Source organism: Chiloscyllium plagiosum, chromosome 39 (assembly GCF_004010195.1).
Source record: "Chiloscyllium plagiosum isolate BGI_BamShark_2017 chromosome 39, ASM401019v2, whole genome shotgun sequence".
Classification (NCBI taxonomy): domain Eukaryota; kingdom Metazoa; phylum Chordata; class Chondrichthyes; order Orectolobiformes; family Hemiscylliidae; genus Chiloscyllium; species Chiloscyllium plagiosum.
In genome coordinates this window covers 4,621,555-4,645,972 of record NC_057748.1, presented here as the reverse complement: position 1 = coordinate 4,645,972, position 24,418 = coordinate 4,621,555, and the positions used below count along the sequence as shown (strand labels likewise).

Genomic DNA, 24,418 nt, shown 5'->3' with positions numbered 1-24,418 from the left:
GTAAGACAGCCCCTCAGAAAATGTCATAGTGGGACAGTTTGTCAACCAATCCTGTTTTTGATAGTGGCAGTGACTTCCTTTGCATCTATCATTCTTTTACACCTTTTTAAGGGATAAGAGGGTGAGGGCCTGATTGGGGAAATTGAGATTGCAACTTTTGAGTAGTGGTGGAGCAAGCTTAAATGGCCTACCCTACCCCTACAGGGGTTTTAGCATATGCAGTCTGAAGTAAGCTGTCTGTGGGGGCTTTCTCCCACAATCCAAAGATGTGCAGGTTAAGGTGAGTTGGCTAATGCTAAATTGCCAATACTGTCAGGGCTGTGTAGGTTAGATGTATTAGTCAGGGGAAATGCCAAGTAATGGGTTTGGATGGGATACTCCTCGGAGGGTCAGTGTGGACTTGTTGGGCCAAAGTGCCTGTTTCCACACTGTAGGGAATCTAATGGTGTATCAGAAATTGGGAAAAGGGAGACTGATACTTCTATAATCCTGTTTCTCCTTATTCTGTGAGGATCTACTTCAGACTCCTCTGTCGGGACAAAGGGGATGCAATGTGTGCAATTTATTAAGATTGTCTTAAAGGGTCCCATTTTGGGGAGTGCTGTATTTACATAAGCACTTTTTACTTTGGACAGGCTGACATGCAATAAACAGTAAATCTAGTCACCAAGGTCTTGACTTAAATTTGAAGAGGAAATGCAGAAATATTTGTAATTAGCCAAAGCATGCACACATCCACATATAACATCTTACCTTACAATGTATTGCTGGTTACACATTCACTGCAGACTTTCTGAAAGACAGTCAGTCCCTTTAGGTTTGGGATCAATGTATGAATGCTGTTATTGGGGCTGGTTTAGGAATGCTGAAGAGTTTCTTGGTTAAATGGAATCAATTTAGGTAAAGGGACAGTACAAAGAGATCTGGGTGTTCTTGTATACCAGTCAATGAAGGTAAGTATGCAGGTACAGCAGGTAGTGAAGAAGGCTAATAGCATGCTGGCCTTCATAACAAGAGGGAGTAAGTATAGAAGCAAAGAGGTTCTTCTGCAGCTGTACAGGGCCCTGGTGAGACCACACCTGGAGTATTGTATGCAGTTCTGGTCTCCAAATTTGAGGAATGATATTCTGCTATTGAGGGAGTGCAGCGTAGGTTCACGAGGTCAATTCCTGGAATGGCAGGACTACCTTACGCTGAAAGACTGGAGCGACTGGGCTTGTATACCCTTGAGTTTAGGAGACTGAGAGGGGATCGGATTGTCTATTGTTAACTGGAGTCGAACTCTGCTTGATGTTGGCAAGGTACTGGTTCTGAAAGGGTTAAAGTTGGGTTGCAATAAACCCCACCCAATGTGATGATTTCAGAAGGAGGTAAGTCAGAAAAGCTGAAGATCAGGAAGCTCTAAAGAAAGTCCAAGGAAACCAACACACCTTACATAATGAGTAAGGCTGTTACACAAGATTATTAGGAATTGGTTCAGAGATGGGAGACTGGGAGTAGGTTGTGTACTCCAATGGGCAGGAGGGGATTAGTCATCTCTCCTCCAGGAATCTCAGCCTTTCATTATACTGTATTTCTAAATGACAACAATGAAGAAATAGAGATACATATCCATGTTTCCCAATGAGGTGAGCTAGTAAATATCATTGACAGAATTGTCATGATGCAGAAGAAGACCATTCTGCCCATCACATTTGCACCAGCTCTCTGAGCATTTTACCTTCTCCTGCCCTTTCCCTGCCACCTGGCCTGTTGTTCCTGTTTAATTGCCCAGTGCTCTCTTGAACACTTCTGTTCAACCTGCCTCTGCCACACAGAAGCAGACGTCACTAATATAGCGAGTGGACAATATTGATCAATAGAATTTAATGTGAGGAAGACCAAGACGGAGAAATCAGAGTGGTTTTGAAATGGAGGAGCTAGGTGAGAAACAGGCACAGAGAGAGTTGGGGACCTATGTGCAGAAATTATTAAAACTTGCAGAGAGCAAAAGAGATGATTTTAAAATGCTAATTGCATTACAGTCTTCATCACAAGGCAGCATAGAAGCAGGCCATTCAGCCCATCATGTCCACACCAATCCTCTGAAGAGCATGATTAGATTACTTACAGTGTGGAAACAGGCTCTTCGGCCCAACAAGTCCACACCAACCCTCCGAAGAGTAACCTACCCAGACCTGTTTCCCTCTGACTAATGCACCCAACACTATGGGCAATTTCCCATGGCCAATTCACCTAACCTGCACGTTTTTGGACTGTGGAAGGAAACCCACGCAGACACAGGGAGAATGTGCAAACTCCACACAGACAGTGTCACCCTTTGTGCCACCGTGCCGCCCTTAACTATCCTCGCCCTAAACGCATCCTCAACCAATCCACCTAACGCGCACATCTTTGGACTGTGGGAGGAAACCAGGGCACCTGGAGGGGACCCACGCAGACACGTGGAGAATGTGCAAACCTCACACACTGTTGCCCGAGGGTGGAATCGAACCTGGTCCCTGTGAGACAGCAGTGCTAACCATTGAGCCACAGTATCACCCATGAAGGTTGTGTTATAGTTGTGGAAGGTGCTGGGCAAACCTCATTTGGAGAATTGTATTCAATATTGATACATTGACCTTGGAGCATGCTTTTAAAATTTATTTCATGTAAGAGTATGTCACTTGGAAGGCTAATCCCTGCTAACTAAAAGGTTTCTAACCATCTCAGAGGCAAGTCAAGAATGAACAACATTGCAGTGGGTCTGTAGTCACAAATAGGCCAGAGCAGATTTCTTTCCCTAAAGGATATCACTGAACCAGATGAATTTCTATGACAAATAACAATTGTTCTCGTGAGCACCATCACTGAGACTTGCTTTGTATTCCAGATTAATTAATTGAAGTCAAATTCTATCCAGCTGCCATGGTGGGATTTGAACTCATTTCCTCATGGTGTTAATCTGAGCCTCTCAGTGACTGGCTCAGTGACAATACCATTGTCCCCCTACAGTGTAGATTCACCGGAATGATACCAGGACTGAAAGGCTTAAATTGTGAGGACACTTTGCAAACAGTGGACTTGAGTATTGAAGATTAACGGGTGGCTATACTCGAGGTTTGGAAAATACCGAATGGGTTTGAGGAGTCAGATGGAGAGACATTATTGCGCCATGACCAAGGAGTAGAATGCTGTAATTATCATGTGGCCATTCAGAGCAGTTGCTCGGAATCATCTCTCCATGAAAAGGAATCAGAAATCTGGACTCTCTTTCCCAGAAACATTGGGAGCAAATAAACTGTTCAGATCTGAGATAGTTAGATGCTTGTTGGTTAATGGTGTGAAGGGAATGCAGGGCCAATGTGGACAGTGGCAGGAAGCAACAGACCAGCCATGATATCATTAAATGGCAGCACAGCATAACAGGGCTGAACATCCTCCCCCTGTTCCTCAGTTACAATCACTGAATGATCCAAATCTGCTTCCATTTCAAAGCTCTGATTGGCTCTGGGTATCTCACTCCTCCCTATGCCCTTCATTGGTCCCTGGATCATTGGGATTCCTGATTGTGTCAGGGATTGTCAATCATCATTGGTGCTGCCACTCCCTGGTTGAGTGCAGGGTGTCCCAGGAGGATAAATACATGAGCTAATCGGAGAAAGGCTCAGTTTTAAAGTTGTCTAGGTGATAGTGAGCAGGAGTAGTGAAGATGGCCTCCCAAGTGTGTCAGAACTACCACAAGGATTGTGAGGATGCTGTTAATAAGCAGATCAACCTGGAGCTCTATTCTTCCTATTTTTACCTCTCCATGGTGAGGCTTGTGGGCTTGGTGGTCCATTCTTTCTTCCCCACCCTGCCACAAGCAACTGGGAATGGGCAATATGGCAGTAATCAATTTTTTAAAAATTTAATTTTGGATTGGTAGAACTTCTTTCAATTAAAAGTGTTTGACTTTTGAATATCCTTTTCCCTCTACTAATCATTTATCCACTCAAGTGATTAATGCTAAGTGTTTTTGGTTGCCTTGTTAATTGACTGGTCTATATTCTAAATGTGGTTTTATTCTGAAGTTTTTATATTGGAATTAAATCCAAGGTTCACTCCAGCCTCTTGGATGATGGCTTTTCATGATGTGTAAACCTAATCACTTTTCTTTTTTTTTATTCAACTTTTGACTCCAATCAATTGGGTGATTAATTAGTCAAATACTAACTATTTGAGCCCTCTTTCTGTTTCTAAAGGAATAAAATCCTCTTGTGTTGGTCTTCATACTGGCTTCCATGACAATATCTTGCATTATTACTTCAATGTGACAAGATCTTTCTCTTTGACTGACCGACCGACTGTTTTGGTGAAAGAGTCTCTAATGATTTGTGACTTGGGTTGAGTATCCTGATTTTAGGCTCCCTGTTAAATCAGGGCTTCCTGAAATGGGGGTTGGGATTTTACTTTTCCCTCTGAGGAAGGAATGGCTATTGAGGTGATGGGTACAAGCTGCAACAGGTTAGTTCCCATTCCTAGTGCACTCGGTGCTGAGGGCTTGCCCATTTTCCCCATATCAAAATAGGGCTCACAGTTGGAGACCTTTTTTTATTTTATAAGGATAAATGATCTCCTTTGCTTATGTGAATTGATGACAAGGTCATGGCCCCTGAAAATATGACTGACTTTAATAAGACATGTTCACTTGGTTTGTATTCTATAAGTTTTCTCTGGATAACCAGTAACTCTGCTGAATAATCTTCCTTTTTTTTTAAATAGTCAATGACAAACTCCCACCTTCTAATTTTGCATCTCAATCTAAGCTTCTCATTTTAGTCTCTTGAAAAAGACCACCTTTTATGTTCCTAAACTCAGATCTCTAGTTCTGAACACTCTACCTTCCTCAATATGTTCCTATCTCATCTGTACCATTTATATACTTCATTCTTTTTTTTTAAGCTGAAAACAAACCACACGGGTCTTAGTGAGGTTCTCAATGGGTGAGATCTGGAGCTTCCCTGACTCTACCCTCTTCTGTTCTCTTCCCCCCCCCCACCTCAGTCCTCTTACTTTGACCGGGATGATGTTGCCCTGCGTCACTTTGCTGAGTTCTTCAAGGAGCAGTCCCATGAGGAACAGGAACATGCTGAGAAACTGATGGAATTCCAGAATAAACGTGGAGGCCGCGTCCTCTTGCAGGATGTCAAGGTTGGTCTATCATCCTACATCACCACAAACAGTACTAACATGTTTGAAGCATAAATTCCTTTGGCGTAATGCTACATGGCACACTCACTACCTTTCACTTATTTCCATTGCACTTCGGTTCCCTTTTCACATTGAGTGAAGCATCTGCCTTCTCTTCTCTTGCTCCAGAAGCCAGAGCAGGATGAGTGGGGCAATGGTCTGGAGGCAATGCAGAGAGCTCTACAGATGGAGAAGGATGTGAACCAGAGTCTGCTGGATCTGCACAAACTCTCCTCTGGCCACACTGACCCTCATGTGAGTTCTTGATGGATGAATTTTCAGTGGTGTTGAAAGCGATATTGGAATCTGCCCTGCAGTCCATGTTGGTCGAGGGCTGTGTAGACTTGTTTTGGAGTAAATGCCATTTGTTAACTGTTAACAATCATCTGATTCATGTTGGTATTTTGAGTTTGTGTTGTAAATAACTATGGGATTTATTCCTAGTTAGAATTAGCTTGACACTTGCAAGTTTAGTTTGCTCTGCCTTTAGCATAGCTAAGGAGGCAGTTTTAGCCTGTTCTTGTAGATAGCCAGCTGTTGTACCCATAACCAGCAGGAACTAAAATTAAAACTAATTCAATCAAGTCTGTCTGAAATAAATACACTCTCTCTCCCTCCTCCTTCCAGCTGTGTGACTTCCTGGAGAGACACTACTTGGATGAGCAAGTGAAGATGATCAAGAAGCTGGGAGATGACCTCACCAACCTGAAGAGACTGGGAGCCCCTGAGAATGGCCTGGGAGAGTACCTGTTTGACAGGCTCACCCTGAGCTGAGTGGGACTTGGAACACCTACTACTGAACACAAAGTTGAAGTGTAAACTGTTCTGCTTTGTCTTGCTGGATATGGAAATAAATATCTGAAACACTTATGGCTGTGTAGTTCAGTACCTGGCAATGGATCCAGATCCAGGATTGCTAGCTGTATAAATTGCATTCATGGAATCTTTAACAGCTTTTGGCCTTCCTGACCTAACACTGTTTCCTGTGATTGTGTTAGTGGCTGTTCTGAACTAAACTCAAGCAGGGGGGGGTTTAAGGAAAAATTACCAATTCTGCATTTGTTGATCTCAAATTTTGCAGCATCAAAGTGTGTTTTTTATATTGCAATGGGATGTTTTTAGGATCATGGTCTAAATCGGCTTGGGTTAACATACAATGTTATGAAACATGTCACTGAGCTAAGTATGGGGTTAGATAGAGGATGGAGCTCCCTCTACTCCTGCTAAGAAAAAGCTGCTGGGACACTTTCTACCAAACATTCCCAGGACAGGTCCAGCATAATGCTGGATAAAAGTGGAGTTGCCTTTATTGAAGTGAAAGTCACTTGTGCTTTGCTTTTTTTTTCTTGGTAAGAAAACACTTAGTTCTATCCCTATCAGCCTCTCCCAGAACAGGGTTAGATTGAATGTAATGATCCCTCTATGCTATCCTCATCAAACTCTTTTTTTTTTTTGCCGCTTGAGGAATTGAAAGTGTCAAATGATTGAGGTAGACTCTTCATAGCAGAGGTGAAAGGTCAACAGAAGTAGGTGGGCTGAGGTCAGTGTTTTGAGTTCACAGGAACCAGAAACTTAACAATCATTCCACAATTCTACTGGATTATTGAAAATGCAGTTCTCCATGTGCTTGGTGGGCTGACATACTCTTGTGCAGGAGTTGAATGTAGGTGCTGGATGGAAATCCTCCAGTTATTTCCTCCCTCCAATGCTTCCCAAGCTCTTCCCTGTCATCACCTTTGTTTTGAGGTTTAAATTGTCTCAGAGCAGGGATACAGCTGTTACACCACCAATTCCATTGCTGCCTTGGAACTTGCAATTCCCTCAATTTTAACTCATGGCCCCACTTGAGATCTCTACCTTTTTCTCCCTCTCGGTAATTTACAAATACTATCGTAGTTGTAACCACATTAGATGTGGTCTTGTCGCACGGTGAAGCCAGTTGCAGTGGTCAAATGGCTGACTGTCTCCTGTTCTTTCGTCTGCTCACAAAATGATGAGGTTTTGTTTTGACCTGTTTATGTGGCCAAGCATTGATCACGTTAAGATGTCCCTCACAAGAGTTACCAAATGTGGAGCACTATTACCTGCACCTGTTCTCTCCAAGGGCCAGGATGAATAAATGCAGAAAGAGTCAGGTTACATCCTGAGACTCTCCAACTTTCAAGTGTTAAATCTTGTCTTCAAATACCTTTCAAAATAATCTCAACATTTGCACTGACCTCTTCTGGATCTGATGAGAGATGTATCAGTTTATCTAGAGATGGGAGAACACTAATGCAATTGTACTCCACATTGTCTCCAGGATTGAATTTCTTGAGATATATTGGGAAACTCTGATTTAGAGAATTCTATTAGTCTCAACTTGGGGAAAGTCACAGCAACTAAATGCCATTGCAGACAAGAGTCCATAACTTCATTCTAAGAAAGTGAAGCATGTGGGATTGGAGGAAACCTTCAGAAATGGTTTGGAATTGGTCAAGGTGTAGGAGATAGAGGAGAACTAATGGCTATCTCTTCAAATAGCAAAACTATATCAATCTTTCCCAGGATCTGTACAAGGGCCTGACAGTCATGTTTAGAAATGACATTAGTGAAGGAGTAGAGCACAGGGGTTTCATTTCCTTCTTCACACACAGAATACCATGAATCTGGACATCACTCTCTCAAAATCTTAATTGAACACTTCAAACTGACATTGGTGACCATTTGTTAAGTAAGGGAGTAACGGGATTTGGAAGAAAGATTGGTTACACAGAGTTAAAATACAAACCAACCAAGATCGAATTGAATGGTGAAATAGACTTGAGGGGTTGAATGGCCTCTTCCTGTTTCTGTGGTCCAAATTATGGGAGGCTACTTGTTTTTCACTGCTCTGATTGGCTCAGGCTGTTACATACTCCCTATGTTAAATTAGTGCTTGGATTGATGGGAGATTCCTGATTGGCTATCAGGGATTATCAATCATTGGTGATATCTCTCCCTGATTGGGTGCAGGATGTCCCAGGAGGATAAATACAAGAGCTTGTGGGGGAATGATTCAGTTTTAGAGTTGTCTGGGTGATAGTGAGTAGGAATAGTGAAGATGGCCTCCCAAGTGTGTCAGAACTACCACAAGGACTGTGAGGCTGCTGTTAACAAGCAGATCAACCTGGAGCTCTTTTCCTCCTATGTTTACCTCTCCATGGTGAGGCTTGCATGTTTGGATTTTACTTTAAAATGAAGATTACTCCTTAATCTGAGCAGATAGTGTCTTTATACCAATGGATTGGTTGAGGGTGCGCTTCTGTGGCCTTTGGTAGTGACTAGATGCAAGTTATTCCCCTATGATGGTTGTATTCTTGTGCAACCCTGTTGTATTAAAAACTTGCTTTTTAGAAACAGTGCTTAGTGTTTATGATGTAACTTATGCAAATGCCATTTTTTTTCTAAACACTCTTAAAGTGTCCTCAATTGAATTGTTACAGTAAACTTGATAATGTGTGTAGCAGAATAACCTGTACAGTGAAAATGATAAGTCAGACCCCTACTCTGTAATTGCTATGTTCTCAAGTGTTTAAGTTTCAAACTAGGTTGAGGTTTTTAACATCCTAGTTATTTTTAAATGTGTAAACCTGTTCAACCATTCCCTGGAAGGAGGGAGCAAACTATTGCAAATGTTAGAATCAGTACTGGAAATCAGTGGGTCAGGCAGTATCTGTGGAGGGAGAGTAAACTCTTGTTTTGAAACTCAATGACTCTTTAGTCTGTGTGCAAGCATAACCCCTTGACCTTCCTGTAGGTAACCACTTTAGCACCAGTGTCCTGCACTGCTCCAGTGAATTACCCTCCTCTCCAGACTAGGCACTGAATGGTTGCCTTGTTGAGTTCAATGCCTTCAGTGTGAATGATCCCATTTTGCTTTTGTTTTTCTTAAGCTTAATGCACTTCCTGTTATGTTCTTCCCCCCCCCCCCCCCGATTCCCTACTCCAGTAGTAAATCTACTGAAATTTCCTGATATAAAAAGGCATTCGATGATGTGATAACTCCAAGTTACTTGGGAGACTCTTCATCTGCCACTAATTAACTCTAAGGAAAAGATAGTTAGCTGTAAATTGAATGCTGAATGAGTTTGTTAGTACAAAAGTCATTGTTTTCTTCTTCTGCCACTTACTCACCTGCTAAGGTGTTTTAGGAAGGAGATTTTTGGTGCACTCCACCTTCATTAGACTAATCAATTATCTTTTAAAGGCAGGATATTGGATTGTATAGTGAGCTGCCAATTTTGAATTCTGTTCTGTTTTTCTACTGTTTGCTTACACTGAAGATGTAAAACCTTCCACTTTAATCTCCCAACTCTGTGGCTTATCATTGGACACCACAGACTCAAACCTGACCCTTGTTGCTTTCATTTGTAAGCTCCAAGCCCATCATGACACTTTCATAATGTAGTGGATCATCCGATTCCAACAACACCAGAGGTTCCTCCAGATTGAGACTTGCTGCCCATCTAAGAATGTGTACACTCTTACCTCGCAGAAAGAGTTTGTCCCATGTTTTCCCCACCCTGGGATCTGTGCAGGGCTATCAGTCTTCCACTTGTCTATGCTATTTATGAAAGAATAGCACCATATCCCTGCTTCCTGACATTAAATGTACCTAGAAACAGGAAATTGCAAATGTCATTGAAATTGAATCTCAGAGCACAATATCATGGGCTGATGAGCCTTTCTGTACTGTTAAAGTACAGAGCAGCATTTCCTAGCTCCACCTCTTGCTTTCCCCCTACCCACCTTGCACAAGATTTTTTAATCCAAATAATAATCTGATGCCCTCCTGAATGTGCCCCCAACCCCTGCAGGTAGTACATTTCATAACAACCTAAGGTTTTCTGTACTTAACCCTTATTTCTTTTGAATATTACTTTCAAACTAATGCCCACTTGAGTGGAGCAGCTTCTACATTAATCTATCCAGCACATACTAGATTTTGTTTTGAAAATCTACCTAATCTCCATGAAGAACAGTCCCAATATTTCAATGTATAAATGGGCAACACCATGTTGAAATAATAGGCTTTCTCTAGGTCAAGGAATTGGTTTCAGGATATTGCCATAACACTTTTCAGGGAATTATTAAATATTATTCCTGCTTGGTGTTTATAGAAATTCCCAGGAACTGACCTCTAAGCACACTTCCAATAACCGAAGTAGTACAAGTCATAAACTTAGCCAACTGGAAAGGAATCCAATTTTAATGTTGTAACTGATATTGGTTCTGATTGGGTTTTATCACTTCTAACTGAATAATGCTTAAAGTCCTGTCTTGTTCTTGCTATGAGCTAACCAGTTAATGTTGAGCATAAGATTGTTCTTGGCTCTTTTTACAAGATTCTATCTAAACAATGATCATGCGCCAAATTGTTTATGCCAACAGTTTCCCAAACTGAACTAGCCCCATTTGCCTGAATTTTGCCCATTTCCCTGTAAACCTTTCCTATTCATCTAACTACCCAAATTTCTTAAATGTAGCTTCAACTGGCAGCTCATTCTACATACACACTACCTTCTCAGGTCCCTAGTAAATCATTCCCCTCACCTTGAACTTGTGCCCTCTGTTTTAGACTCCACTGGCATGAGAAAAGACAGCCACTATTCCCATTATCTGCACTGAGTTGATTGGCCTCTCAGGTCACCCAGCACTGTCACCCCACCTCCTTCACTCCAATTGGAGAAAGGTCCCAACCTTACCATAGAACACAAGCCTCCCTGTTGAAGTGATGTTCTCAATCTTCAAACATTTGAACTTAAAGTATGGCTACCATTTCACCACCTAGCTGAATCCTGTAGGTTGCTTGAGTACTTCAGAATTGCCAACATGACAAAGAATCAGTTACTTGGCAAAAACACATTCTTAATTGGAAACAAACTATATTTATAGTTAAGTTACCCACTAGTATTGTCATCAAATTCTCAATAGATGATGACTGACCTCACTTTCTTTCCTTTTTCACCCATCTGTAGTTCTCTTACTTTGACCGGGATGATGTTGCCCTGCGTCACTTTGCTGAGTTCTTCAAGGAACAGTCCCATGAGGAACGGGAACATGCTGAGAAACTGATGGCATTCCAGAATAAACGTGGAGGCAGAGTCCTCCTGCAGGATGTCAAGGTTCGGTTTGATGGAATGTGTGGTTTGAGTCAAGTCTTTTCTAAGCACTTGAGTTAACTGTATTTACTCAGTTCATGAGTGCACTTAACTGGATTAAAATTTGAAAGGGTGTCCCTCCCTGATGGGAGGGACTAAAAATAGATTGCTTTTTCTAAAACCTTCCCTCAGATTGAGCAGAGGAAGACATGAGGGCCAGGATCCTGTGAAAGTCCTCCCAAACAGCACCAGATTTAATATTGTGTAGATTACTACTTTTCAGAAACTAAGCCATGAACCATTATTTATTGGATGTTCTACAATTGAATTAAGCTCCACTTGATTGCTCTGCTATCCACTGCAGCCAGGTCAATGGGCTGATTGGCCTGTTCTTGATTCTAAAATCTGTATGGTTCCTGATGACATGGCTTTATTGCCTTGTGCCTGTTTCTTTACATGTTGTTTCAATCCTTTCCCTCCAGAAGCCAGAGCAGGATGAGTGGGGCAATGGTCTGGAGGCAATGCAGAGAGCTCTGCAGATGGAGAAGGATGTGAACCAGAGTCTGCTGGATCTGCACAAACTCTCCTCTGGCCACACAGACCCTCATGTGAGTTGACAGTGTGGGCTTTTGGTGACGTTGGTGTGGCAGCTTGAGGCTCATCAATAGCCTTTTGATGAAAGGTCTTGCTTTGATCTGACAGCCATCCCCTTGAGGGCTGTTGTGGCTGACTAAACACCAACAATTAATTATTCCTGTTGGGATTCAGTCTGATTGTATAACACCTGCACTAGACCAGCATCCATATCAAGCTGTTCTTGTTCCAAGTGAGTGATAACTCAAACTGTTATCAAAAACCTCCTTTCCCTTTTTCCTCAGCTGTGCGACTTCCTGGAGAGGCACTACTTGGATGAGCAAGTGAAGATGATCAAGAAGCTGGGAGATCACATCACCAACCTGAAGAGACTGGGAGCCCCTGAGAATGGCCTGGGAGAGTACCTGTTTGACAGGCTCACCCTGGGGGAGAGTGACTGAACTGACTGCAGGGAGTGAGCTGCTTGTGATATGTATAAAATGGGAGCCCTGTAGAGACTCTGTAGAAGCAACTCACTGTCCTGTACTAAGTGTGAATAAACTGCTCCATATTGGACTAGGTTTTGTCTTATTTTCTGGATTACCACTAGCTAGAAGCTGTGCAGCAGCTTGTGATCATTCTGTTCTAAGACATTGCCACACTGGGATGTGGGTTTCACTGTTCATCCTGACAATTGCTGGTCCCTAGTTGCCCTTGGGAAGGTGGTGAGCTGCTGGATTCTACCATCTACCTTGGATGGACCCACAATGCCCTAAAGGAAGGAACATTTTTCAGTGAAGGGTTAGGAATGGCTTGTGGACCAAATATTCTCAAAAGGACCAATTGAGTTGGGGGGATTGTAAGTCAGTGAAACCTGAGGTATTGGGGAAAGCTGGGAAAAATTCAAGTAACTGGGTCCCCAAATCCAGGAATTGGAGTATGAATTTTGGATTGGAAATTTTGCTTTTCGCTTTTGATTTACAAACCAGCTTGTGCAGATATTATTCCACCTCCTAGAGCAGGTGGAACTTGAACCCAGCCCAGAGATAGGATTGCTATGACTGTGTGCGCTGCAAAGCCTATTCAAGTAGGCCAGCTATTGGTGTGCATTTTAGGTGAGAGCAAATGTTAAATCTGGGTGAGATTAAACTGGACAAATCCAATAGTTGTATCACCTAATGGTAGGGCCCTGGAGAATCTAGTCAGACCTAGAGGGTGCAAGTTGCTGTTTCTTCCTTGAAAGAGTCAGACAGTGAAGATTGCCTCTTTTCATTGCTCAGTACATTGAACAGAGGAGTCGGGCTGTGCGGTTGTACATGACACAGCAGTATTCCAAAAGTGGTATAATTTAATTCTAGTCTCCCTGCTGTAGGAAAGATACTGTGGTTTTTAAACTTTAAAAGGTTCAGAAGATTTTACAAATGTTGTCAGGGTTTTGAATGGTAGGGAGAGCCTGAATAGGCTGAAGTTATGTCCCAGAGCAGAGGCTGTGGGGTGACCTTCTTAAAATCATGAAGGGCATGGTTAAGATGAATAGTCAAGTCACTTATTTCCCAGGGTAGTAGAGCCCAAAACTAGAGCATCAGTTTAAGGTGAGGGGGGGAGGGAAGACTAAAAGGGACCTAAGGGCAGCTTTGTCAGAGGGTGGAATGAGCTGCCAGAGGAAGTGGTGGAGGTTGGGTTAATCACCACATTTAAAAGGCAGCTGGGTTGGTATGAGCAGGAATTGTCCAAAGGGATATGGGCCAAATACTGGCAAATGGGACTAGGTTAACTTGGGACATCTGCTCAGCATGGAGGAGTTAGACCATAGGGTCTGTCTGCTATATAATACCCCTCCTCTGCCTTAGAGGGAACTCAGAGCAGCAGGAGACTTATTCAAACAAGCTTGTGGTGGAGTCAAACACTTACTCTTTAGAATAGTCATTCTTTCTCAAAGAACAAAGGAAGGGACAGCAAACAGGAGCTGTTACCATATAATCATACTTTTGGTATAGATGCCATCAGCAGCAAAGCCAACAAAAATACAGGAAAGCAAAATACGCTGCCATCTAAAGATCAAAAGGATGGAAAGCAACAATATAAACCAAGGATTGGCACACCATTGATGTTCTGTCAGAGTTTGTTGGAATAAGAAAAAATCAATCTTACATTTTGGATCAGTGGTTAACTGACAATAGTATGTAGTAAAACCTGTTCTGGCTTTGGGTACTGCAGGGTTGGGAAGGATAACATCCTCTGGCATTTCTGATATATACTGCCACTGGCCAGGGGCATTGATGGGCCAGTTTGTAGTTCGAGCTTGAAGGAGAGCTATAAGAAGTGATTTCACTGAAGCTGATTTAGTTGCAAGAGTTTTGGAATTTGCCATTATCCATACATCTATCGACTCCTTTTCGAACACTTCTAGGCGAACATTAAGAATGTACCATTAATGCACAGCTAGGTGAAGGTAGCAAGTTCAAAGCTATTCTGACAAGCCAGTAACATCTGCTAGTAGAACAACTCCACCAAACTTTGAATCAGATGTGGCTTGTCTCACCCACCAAAGCAGTGCCCATCCTTTAAAAGATATGTGCAAGTTGTGTTCTACGTGAGCAGATTGAGCTCAAATCTGTGAGAAGTCCAAGTTGTAACCCAACTGTGTGTGAAGGGCAAAGCAAGAAACCATGCTAATGAAGTCCAGAACAGTTTGTCAGCCAGGACAGCCAATAGAAGGACCGCATCATTTAGAACCTGTCATGATATATGTCTTGTAGATACTATTCTTGGAAGAACTAGACTTTAGCAAAACACAAACCTTCATCAACTCACGACAGTAGCAAGGAATTATGGCCTTGTTTTGAACAGTACAAACTGTCAAATTAATTTCAGCCAAATCAATTTAGTTGGTTGAATCTACTGAGCTGGTATTAGACCTCATCCTGCCAAAATAAAAGATGTACAAAAGATGCCTACATCACAAGATAGAAATGACTTACAAAGGTTTCTCAGTTTCTTTAACTTTTTCTGCCCATATGTTCTAATATTTGCCACCAATCAGGAGTTATCTGCAGAGACACATGGCAGAAAGATTATCTCAACCTCGCCTTCAATGTTGTATCATGATATTATAGCAGTGTATCGTTATTAATGTTTAGTGTTGTAAATAAACTTCAGATATCTGACTCAAGAAGAACAGGGGACTCTCTATGGTTTATGTTAGATGGACAGCCATGGAGTAAACCAGGAACAGCATCTATTCCCACAGAGCCAGTCACCACAGTCGTTCATCAAAGTCTCTGGTGTGCATTCAGCGACCGCGTGATGTCCATCAGTTTGGATAAAGTCCATTGCGATATTCCCTGTATCTCAGATCCATTTTGACAAGGACATGTGTCAATCTCTGATACATGTTCTGTTTGTGCGGGTCAGCCGTGCCCATTGGTGTCCCAGGAGGGTGTGCCTAGATGGTGGTTCCTGCTGCCAATCACAGGCTTACCCCCACCCCCAATCTGGCCCAACTAACCCAGAGTTTAATCCAGGGGAACACATCTCATCACCTAATCCAGGACTGAACCACATAAAGTCATACAGCACGGAAACAGATGCTTCGATCCAACTCATCCATGCCAACAAGGTATCTCAAACTGAACTAGTCCCATTTTCCTGCATTTGGCCCATAACCCTTGTCATGGACCATATTATATATTAATGAGGTAATCTGGACCCTATTTTTTGTTAATTTTAAGTGTAAGTGTAAGGCATTGCATTTTAGATACAATTCAAATGACCGCATTTAAGTAAAACACACTTGATTTTTACACAACAATTAAAATATAAACAAAATAAGCAAAGGCAAGTTCAGTAAAATAGATTGCCTCATACACAATTTTAGCAGCAGAAAGAGAACCGTAGCTTTTAACTGTAACAGAGAGAGAAGAAACGGATTTCCACCTTCAGCTTCAAGACCACAGCAACCGCTGAAAATTAAATCTAAAAATTCTGATTCTGTGAGTGCTTGACCCAACTCGTTCAGGCTGTTTCTATTGTTCCAACATCAAAAAAAAAGCTGCTTATTTTAATGGTTCTGGTAGACTGCTTGGCACCTCTGTCTCAACCTTTCTTCACTTAAAAAAAAAGGCCAAAATACATCTTTTAAAGCCATAGTATTGTCACACCTTGTAAACGTTTCATATTCATGTACCTCTCCAAATGTCTTTTAAATGCTGTAATTATATCCACCTCTATCACTTCCTCTGGCAGCTCATTCCATGCTCGCAGCACCTCTGTGTGAAAAAACTGCCCTTTAGGTCCCTTTTCAATCTTCTACAATGAAACTAGTTGTGAACACTTGGAATATTAGAGAAACAGCAGAGGCAAAAAGAACCAGATTGTGTCAGGTGCTGAAAAAGTGCTTCACTAAAGTTACCATTTTTAAATCAATCAATTCTTGTCCCATTATAGATATTACTGAGCAGCCAGTTCTAGGAACATTAAGACTCAAACACAACATTTTCTAATCTTATAGGCATAGATAGTACCACTACACATATATCCAACTCCAAACAGCTACTTAGTTTGCAGTGTGTTGAGGATTTATCACTCCAAAAGCAATTGCATCATCAAGACTAATTTCCCAAACCTCTCTGTATTCCAATCTCTGATTGGCCCTGGGTCTCTTCACCGGTCCCATAGCCCCATCTCCCTTGTCATTGGTGCCTGGATTGAAAGGTGATTCTCAATTGGCTATCAGGGAATGTCAATCATAATTGGTGATGTCATTCTCTGGTTGGGTGAAGGGTGACCCAGGAGGATAAATACAAGAGCTTGTGGGAGAGTGGCTCAGTTCTAGAGTTGTCTAGGTGATAGTGAGTAGGAATAGTGAAGATGGCATCCCAAGTGTGTCAGAACTACCATAAGGACTGTGAGGATGCTGTTAACAAGCAGATCAACCTGGAGCTCTATTCTTCCTATGTTTACCTCTCCATGGTGAGTTTAGTGTTCCTGAGAATTGATTTTAAAAAAGTTAGCTCTTTGTGAGTTTAATGATGTGGCCTGAAATTAGATTGGTTTTCTATCCTGGGAATAGGTGGCTTTCCTATGGAGTGTTAGTCAGTTCCAGTGCTGCTTAATTGTTGAGTGAGTGGCATATATTGTAACAGCTGACTGGAGGTTTCAAATTGTTCATGTCCCATATCCTTCAGAGGATTTGTTGTTGTCACCTATGAACTAGTTGACTAGGAGATCTCAAACCAGCTGGGCAGGAAGTCTTGTGATGTAGTGGTTGTGCTTGTTCCTCTGGAATAGAAGGTCTTGGCTGAAATATCACACTCTGCCAGGACATGTGGTTGCTTAAAATAACAAGGGCTGTTAAGGTGTGTTAATATATACAAACCTTCTGGCTCAAAGGTATAAAGCTTATCTGCTCTGGAGATGTGATAACATTTCTGAATGGCTGGCTGGTTGGATTTAGTACCTTTTGAACTAACTAAAGCTGATGAAGCCCAACCTGGTTGTGTCTGAGCTTTGCTTCTGACAATGTTGGTGTTGTAATGACCTTGGAGACTAACTTAGTTCATTTATCAGCTTTTCTGCCTTGGAATTTGTTACATAGCAAGACCCTCAATTGACTCTAGTGGTTTATAACCAGATGTTTTGAATAGCAGTTCCCAGACAGTCTAATCTCCAAAGACTTAGTTTACCTAACAGTACAGGTAACTTTAGCAGACTAAAAACTAGTGTATTTAAATTAATCTATATCACATCCAAAAATGTTTTTTTGATTCTAGACCTAATTACCACTTTCCAATAAGAAAACAAAAGTAACAAAACTGACCAGATTATTTGTTTATAGGCCTAAATAGTTTCTTGATCTGCTTCCATTCACTTGAAAGCAGTAATACTTGTAACTTTGGTTGCTCTATACTGAGTGTCCCAAAAACTGCTCATGGGAAGTTAGACAGGGAGTTTTCAAATCTTTGCTGCAACCTTTTTTTCGAGGAAACTTTTCTATCAAACCAATTCTGACTCCGGCCCCCTCCTTGACAGGCTCCTTTCCATGAGATCCTAGTTACCAAGATGAGCATTTGACCATGGGTCTTTCCAGACTTGCTGGAACCAATTTCTAGGTACTGGTGTCATTGTTTACAACAGGTTGCAGAAGTGAACCAATGTGATCACCAAGTACATGTCTGCAGGACTTTGACCAGAACCACCCATCCCTAAACTTTCAAGTCTGGCTTCCTGAATAAACTTGTCTGATCTGTTTACCTTCAGTTGTTGCCTGATAGACTAAAAAGTAACCTAGTTCATAACCCTTTTCTAAAATTCCAGGAAGAAAAGTCGGGTTTCTAACAAGTCACTTGTAACTTCTCACTGCAGGTGAAGGATTGATCTGTTGCTTGAGGTCCTGTTCACTGCTGTATCAATATTTAGGGCTACACTGTAGAGAACCTGGAATTAAAATGGTGGAACCTACCTTCTGAAAATAATCCTGAGAAATGGATAGGAGCATGTAGCTTAAGGATGTGCTAAAGACACTGCTTTCTAATTTTATTTCTGATGTGAAATTTTAAGTTAACTAACTTGCTGACTGAACCTAACAATTGGTGCTGTTCCCTGTTCAAGCAACAAGTATATTGGGTTCTGGAAAAGCCTCCACTGCATTGAATCTTTTAACTGTATCTTGAAATTTGAAATAATGAATCCTGTTTTGTTCCCTTCCCCCAGTCCTCTTTCTTTGACCGGGATGATGTTGCCCTGCGTCACTTTGCTGAGTTCTTCAAGGAACAGGCCCATGAGGAACGGGAACACGCTGAGAAACTGATGGCATTCCAGAATAAACGTGGAGGCCGAGTCCTCCTGCAGGATGTCCAGGTTGGGTTTAGTTATACCTCTAAACAGCTTCACTGGATCTTGTGGCAACAAATGTTTGAAACCATTGATTCCATTGGTTCAATGCTGTAACTATTGACATGCTAGTTCATAGAAGCATCTGTCTCTTTCACTCTTCCAGAAGCCAGAGCAAGATGAGTGGGGCAATGGTCTGGAGGCAATGCAGAGAGCTCTGCAGATGGAGAAGGATGTGAACCAGAGTCTGCTGGATCTGCACAAACTCTCCTCTGGTCACACTGACCCTCATGTGAGTTCCTCTGATTTCAATAACATTTTGGAAAACTGGCTCAAATCTAATTAAGCTGACAACTAATGTACCTGTCTAACAGGAGGGTGGGGGTCAGAATATGGATCCATGTATTAGGAAGCACATGAAGCTGCAATTCATGTAGAAATTTTACATGATGGCACCAACTTCATTTCAAATGGAGTGCACAAGTTCCTCAATACCCTGTCTTATTTTTTTCTCATCCAGCTGTGCGACTTCCTGGAGAGGCACTACTTGGATGAGCAAGTGAAGATGATCAAGAAGCTGGGAGATCACATCACCAACCTGAAGAGACTGGGAGCCCCTGAGAATGGCCTGGGAGAGTACCTGTTTGACAGGCTCACCCTGGGGGAGAGTGACTGAACTGACTGCAGGGAGAAAATTTTGGTTTTTTGTATGTGATCTAGAGTGAAGCACTGTTGTGGAAGCAGTTAATTGTTCTGGATTGATCATGAAATTTACCAACTGTAAATAAACCACTTGGATTGAGTTAGTCTGTGTTGTGAAATGCCTGTCATTAGTGATCTAGATCACTAGTTAAATCTGGTCCCATTACTTCCCCTGGCAGCAAACTCTTCTGCCCACATCACATGCTATGTACACTGACCTAGGCTTATGAAGTAAATTTTCTCCAGTATAATGCAGTACAGGCATTTGGACAACCTGAACACTTAGCTACCAAAAGCTTTTCCTTCAAGGGAAAGATTAAATGTAGTCCTAGGTGGACGTACCAGTGGCATTGTTCTCTAATAGCTTTCCTACATGTCCAGCTCTCACCGATCAAATATCAGCTGGTGTGGTTCTTCAAATTCAAAACTAGCTTCTCAACTCCCTGCATCACTAAATGAGAGCAAGCCTTCACACGAATGTTCTGCTCTGACATCACAATATTAGAACATAGAACCATACAGGCCATTTGGCCCTCAATGTTGTGCTGGCCTTTCATTCTACTAACTTCTATGTGCCTATCCAAGACTCCATTAAATGTTCCTAGTAGCATCAGAGATATTATCACTGATAGCAGTGCATTCCATACACCTACCACCCTACAAAGAACACCCCAATCCTTCTTCCAAACACCTTTAATGTTATCCAGCCTGCAATAGCCATTTCCACCTGGGGGGGGTCTGTGCCTCTAAATCTTGTACATCTCTATAAAGTCACTTCTCATCCTTTTTCTCTGAGAAAAGCCCTAGCTTCCCTCACTGCCTCCAGTCCAGGCAGTATCTTGGTAAATCTCCTCTGCACCCTCTCTAAAGCTTCTACAGCCTTCTGATAATGAGGAGATCAGAACTGAACGCAATATTCCAAGTGTGGTCTAACCAGTGCTCTATAGAGTTGCAGCACAACCTCACAGTTCTTAAACTCAATCCTCTGTAATCCTCTGTTCATGAAAGCCAACATACCATATGCTGCCTTAATAACCCTATTGACTTGGGTTGCAAATTTGAGGGATCTTTGGACATGAACCTGATTGATCCCTCCACATTGCCAAGAATCCTGCATTTAACCCTATATTCTGCATTCAATTTTGACCTTCCAAAGTGAATCACTTCACACTTAGTAGATTGAATGAAACTCTGGTGACAATAGATTAGACTAAGTTCCCTACAGTGTGGAAACAGGCCCTTCAGCCCAACTAGTTCACACCAACCTTCTAAAGAGTAACCCAGACCTATTCCCCCAATTTACTCCTGACTAATGCATATAACTCCATGGGTAATTTAGCATAACCAATTCACCTACCTGCACATCTTTGGACTGTGGGAGGAAACCAACGCAGACACTGAGGGAATATGCAAACTCCACGCAGGAATCAAGCCCTGGTGCTGTGCGGCAGCAGTGCTGACCACTGAGCCATTGGGCCACCCCATCTTATCAAGAGGAAGAAGGAAGCTTATGTTTGAGGAGGCAAGGATCAGACAGGGTTTTAGTGGGCTACAAGGATGCCAGGAAAGAGCTGAAGGAAGAGCTAGGAGGGGCAAAGAGAAAGCTTTCGTGGGTAGGATTAAGGAAAAGCCCTAAGGCATTCGACACTTGAGGAACAAGAGGATAGCCAGTGTGAGGGTAAGGCTGATCAGATAGCAGAGGGAACTTGCACTTGGAGTCAGTGGAAGTAGGGGATGTCCTTAATGAATACATTGTTTCAGTATTTAAAACTGAGTGGGAATTTGATGTTGCGGAGGACATCGTGAAACAGACTGATATGCGAGAACAGGTTGATGTTGCGAAGGCGGATGTGCTGAAAAGTTTGAAAAACATAAGGATAGATAAGCTCCCTGCACAAAACAGGATATACCCAAGGTTGCTAGAGGAAGCAAGGAAAAAGATTAATGCACCCTTGGTGATGAGCTTTGGGTCCCCACTGTCCAGTGGAGTTGTACCAGATGATGGAGGGTGGCAAATGTTATTCCCTTGTTCAAGAAAGGGAATAGGGATAATCCTGGGAATTACAGACCAGTCAGTCTTACGTCTGTGGTGGGCAAATTATTGGAGAGGATTCTGAGAGACAGGATTTGGAGAACCATGGTTTGATTAGAGATAGTATTAAACTCTGACTGGCTTTTCTTTTTGAATGCAAAGATAAAGGCTTATCTACACACACTCATTAAACTGTGCCTGAAGGGTTGAGGATACTGACTTGTCATATCAGGATCCAACCTAAAAGGTTGGACATTTCTGGTGCCATTTTATAGCCTTACACATGATTTAATTCAATAACTACAGGAAAGTGCCAGTCTGAGAGCTTGAAGAATCCACATAATGTGTCATAGTCCCTGCAACAGCTGATAGACCTAGGTCCTCTCTCCATTCCACAATTACTGCATCAGGATGTCTAACCTTGCACACAGTCAGTGAGGACCAGTATTGGAAGTTCCACGGTTCAATTCTAAACTCTGATTATAGCTTTCACTATTTGAAACAGGTTCTAAATTTCTCAACAACATTCCAAAATGAACGAAGTTAAGAAAGTGGCCAGATTGGCATATCTGTGGAACTTTGCCCCACTAAATCCTGTAGATAGGGGCATTGAATTCACTCAATGTGCAAAAGGAAATAACATGGATGTAATTCCTCTGACCACACAGACCCTCATATCAGTTCTTGGTGTATTTAAATCTGGGTTTTGGCTTAAAAGAAAAGGTTAAGACATCTGGCCCTTTAGCCTCAAGATCTCTTTCTAAATTGTGGAAGGTGTTGAATTGGGGTGGGCCAAGGTCCTGGTGTTCCCAAGGTCTGAGCACTTTCTGGAGGGTTTTTAGTAATGTCAATGACATCACCTAACTGTCCACTCCACATACTGATGGGAATTCAAGTGCCTGAGGAAACTGCATTTGATGTTGGATATAATCAGTTCCCCTCCTTGCTTTCCAGCTGTATGACTTCCTGGAGAGGCACTACTTGGATGAGCAAGTGAAGCTGATCAAGAAGCTGGGAGATCGCATCACCAACCTGAAGAGACTGGGAGCCCCTGAGAATGGCCTGGGGGAGTACCTGTTTGACAGGCTCACCCTGGGGGAGAGTGACTGAACTGACTGCAGGGAGTGAGCTGAATTCAGCTCCTTTTTGTTTTATTACTGGTAGTCTTGAGGTTTTTAAATCTGTTGCATGATGAAACATTCCCCAATCCAGATGTCCCTTTTTTTTTGCATAAGTTTCCCAATCAACCAGGTTGTCCTCTGATCAGAACAAGTGAATATTTAAAAAAAAAAAAAATTTTGGGAAAAAAAACCTAAATGCTGGAAATGAGAAGCTGTTAAACTTCCACTGGTCTGGCAGTGTCTATGCAGAGAAATCATTTCACATTCTGGGCTCAGTGATCCTTCCTGAGGAGTGAGTTTATTAGCTACTGAATGTGAGGAAAGGTGACTAAATGTGTTGTATTTTCACACTTGAAGTGTGAATTATCTTAACAGCCCAGTTAGTTGTGTGCAGAGTATGGTAGGACAGTGTGGCTATTCAGGTGGGTGAGGTTGGTAATGAAGCAGCTGACTGAGATTTCTGCCTCCTGTTAGTCAACACGTTTATGTCCTCTATTTTAGTTGGGCAATGACCTGACTAGCTTCCGGCACTGAACAAGTGTTTCTAACCTGCAGTGCAGGGATGTCTAATGGCTGTCCCAACTGGGACCTTCACTACTCCATGTCACACTAGCACACTGTCTCCCTAAGATACAGGCCAGGGATTGCAGTTAGTTTTTGATCTTAATTTCTGGGAGAGCAAAAACAGCTGCTGGAAAATCTCAGCAGGTCTGGCAGCATCTGTAAGGAGAGAAAAGAGCTGAAGTTTTGAGTTTAACTGACCCTTTGTCAAATTTTCCAGCATTTTCTCTTTTTGTTTGCAGATTCCAGCATCTGCAGTAAGTTGCTTTTAAAAACAGCCTGCTATTTGGGCCATAATCCACAACTTTCTGCTATCATCCCTCTGTCAATTTCCATTTCTTGGAAGTGAAATCAAGATGGTGAGTGGGTTAGGTCCTGATTGAGATTTGCTTCCCACTTTATCTCCACTTGCAGTCCTCTTACTTTGACCGGGATGATGTTGCCCTGCGTCACTTTGCTGAGTTCTTCAAGGAGCAGTCCCATGAGGAACGGGAACACGCTGAGAAACTGATGGCATTCCAGAATAAACGTGGAGGCAGAGTCCTCCTGCAGGATGTCAAGGTTGGGTTTTTATTTAGTATTTTAATCCTCCTAGACTGGAACTGAGATGTGTATTAAGCTTGTGGAAAGAGTTACCTATTCATCCTTGTGTACTATTTAATACATTGAGTGAAATACCACCTGTTTTTCCCCTCCAGAAGTCAGAGCAGGATGAGTGGGGCAATGGTCTGGAGGCAATGCAGAGAGCTCTGCAGATGGAGAAGGATGTGAACCAGAGTCTGCTGGATCTGCACAAACTCTCCTCTGGCCACACGGACCCTCATGTGAGTTCCTCAAGGAATAAATTTTCAGCTGAAGGTGATCATGGTGTTGTCTGAGGTTAAATGAAACTGTCAGTATATCAGCACTGATACCATTGAAGTACAAAGATCAATGCTATTTTGAGTGAACTACTGTTTCCCTCATACTTTTTTCCCCAGCTGTGTGACTTCCTGGAGAGGCACTACTTGGATGAGCAAGTGAAGATGATCAAGAAGCTGGGAGATGACATCACCAACCTGAAGAGACTGGGAGCCTCTGAGAATGGCCTAGGAGAGTATCTGTTTGACAGGCTCACCCTGGGGGAGAGTGACTGACTGGATGGAGCAAGCTTTATCATGTTTATATTACTGGGAGACCTGTACTGACTCTATGTTCTGCATGTAAAAACAGACCATACCTGATCTATACTATGAAATATAATAACTGTAAATAAACTGCTCAAT

At 42.3% G+C, this 24,418-nt stretch overlaps 3 protein-coding genes and 1 pseudogene across 8 annotated transcripts; all 4 read left to right on the top strand.

Annotated features, from left to right (window-relative positions):
• LOC122542159 overlaps positions 1–24,418 on the top strand; it is a 136,725-nt pseudogene that overhangs the window by 26,210 nt on the left and 86,097 nt on the right.
• On the top strand, positions 3,656–12,487 carry LOC122542147 (ferritin, heavy subunit-like). Of its 2 annotated transcripts, XM_043679563.1 has the most exons (5): positions 3,656–3,793; positions 5,026–5,172; positions 5,341–5,466; positions 5,839–5,969; positions 12,343–12,487. In XM_043679563.1, exons 1-5 carry the CDS (start codon positions 3,692–3,694, stop codon positions 12,365–12,367), a joined length of 531 nt encoding a protein of 176 aa, XP_043535498.1. In that variant the 5' UTR covers positions 3,656–3,691; the 3' UTR covers positions 12,368–12,487. The 2 variants fall into 2 exon arrangements, with proteins under 2 accessions (XP_043535498.1, XP_043535499.1); XM_043679564.1 differs by lacking the exon at positions 12,343–12,487 and having other exon boundaries at positions 5,839–6,081.
• Positions 8,263–22,596, top strand: LOC122542141 (ferritin heavy chain A-like). Of its 3 annotated transcripts, none has more exons than XM_043679550.1 (4): positions 8,263–8,395; positions 11,211–11,357; positions 11,816–11,941; positions 22,426–22,596. In XM_043679550.1, exons 1-4 carry the CDS (start codon positions 8,294–8,296, stop codon positions 22,579–22,581), a joined length of 531 nt encoding a protein of 176 aa, XP_043535485.1. In that variant the 5' UTR covers positions 8,263–8,293; the 3' UTR covers positions 22,582–22,596. The 3 variants fall into 3 exon arrangements, with proteins under 3 accessions (XP_043535485.1, XP_043535486.1, XP_043535484.1); XM_043679549.1 differs by lacking the exon at positions 22,426–22,596 and adding an exon at positions 12,212–12,487 and having other exon boundaries at positions 8,265–8,395; XM_043679551.1 differs by lacking the exons at positions 11,816–11,941; positions 22,426–22,596 and adding an exon at positions 12,212–12,487.
• LOC122542145 (ferritin heavy chain A-like) lies at positions 16,743–24,289 on the top strand. 3 transcript variants are annotated; one of them, XM_043679559.1, is made up of 4 exons: positions 16,750–16,877; positions 18,618–18,764; positions 18,904–19,029; positions 19,258–19,540. In XM_043679559.1, the coding sequence occupies exons 1-4, from the start codon at positions 16,776–16,778 to the stop codon at positions 19,411–19,413; spliced, it is 531 nt and encodes a 176-aa protein (XP_043535494.1). In that variant the 5' UTR covers positions 16,750–16,775; the 3' UTR covers positions 19,414–19,540. The 3 variants fall into 3 exon arrangements, with proteins under 3 accessions (XP_043535496.1, XP_043535494.1, XP_043535495.1); XM_043679560.1 differs by lacking the exons at positions 18,618–18,764; positions 18,904–19,029; positions 19,258–19,540 and adding exons at positions 23,568–23,714; positions 23,852–23,977; positions 24,134–24,289 and having other exon boundaries at positions 16,752–16,877; XM_043679561.1 differs by lacking the exon at positions 18,904–19,029 and having other exon boundaries at positions 16,743–16,877.

Excerpts from the sequence above, each read along its gene's own strand:
- LOC122542147 (XM_043679563.1), top strand. The coding sequence starts at position 3,692 with ATGGCCTCCCAAGTGTGTCAGAACTACCACAAGGATTGTGAGGATGCT. Across the intron at positions 3,794-5,025 it reads CCTATTTTTACCTCTCCATG|TCCTCTTACTTTGACCGGGA; the intron begins GTGAGGCTTGTG and ends CCCCCACCTCAG. Across the intron at positions 5,173-5,340 it reads TCCTCTTGCAGGATGTCAAG|AAGCCAGAGCAGGATGAGTG; the intron begins GTTGGTCTATCA and ends CTCTTGCTCCAG.
- LOC122542141 (XM_043679550.1), top strand. The coding sequence starts at position 8,294 with ATGGCCTCCCAAGTGTGTCAGAACTACCACAAGGACTGTGAGGCTGCT. Across the intron at positions 8,396-11,210 it reads CCTATGTTTACCTCTCCATG|TTCTCTTACTTTGACCGGGA; the intron begins GTGAGGCTTGCA and ends ACCCATCTGTAG. Across the intron at positions 11,942-22,425 it reads CTGGCCACACAGACCCTCAT|CTGTATGACTTCCTGGAGAG; the intron begins GTGAGTTGACAG and ends CTTGCTTTCCAG.
- LOC122542145 (XM_043679560.1), top strand. The coding sequence starts at position 16,776 with ATGGCATCCCAAGTGTGTCAGAACTACCATAAGGACTGTGAGGATGCT. Across the intron at positions 16,878-23,567 it reads CCTATGTTTACCTCTCCATG|TCCTCTTACTTTGACCGGGA; the intron begins GTGAGTTTAGTG and ends CTCCACTTGCAG. Across the intron at positions 23,715-23,851 it reads TCCTCCTGCAGGATGTCAAG|AAGTCAGAGCAGGATGAGTG; the intron begins GTTGGGTTTTTA and ends TTTCCCCTCCAG.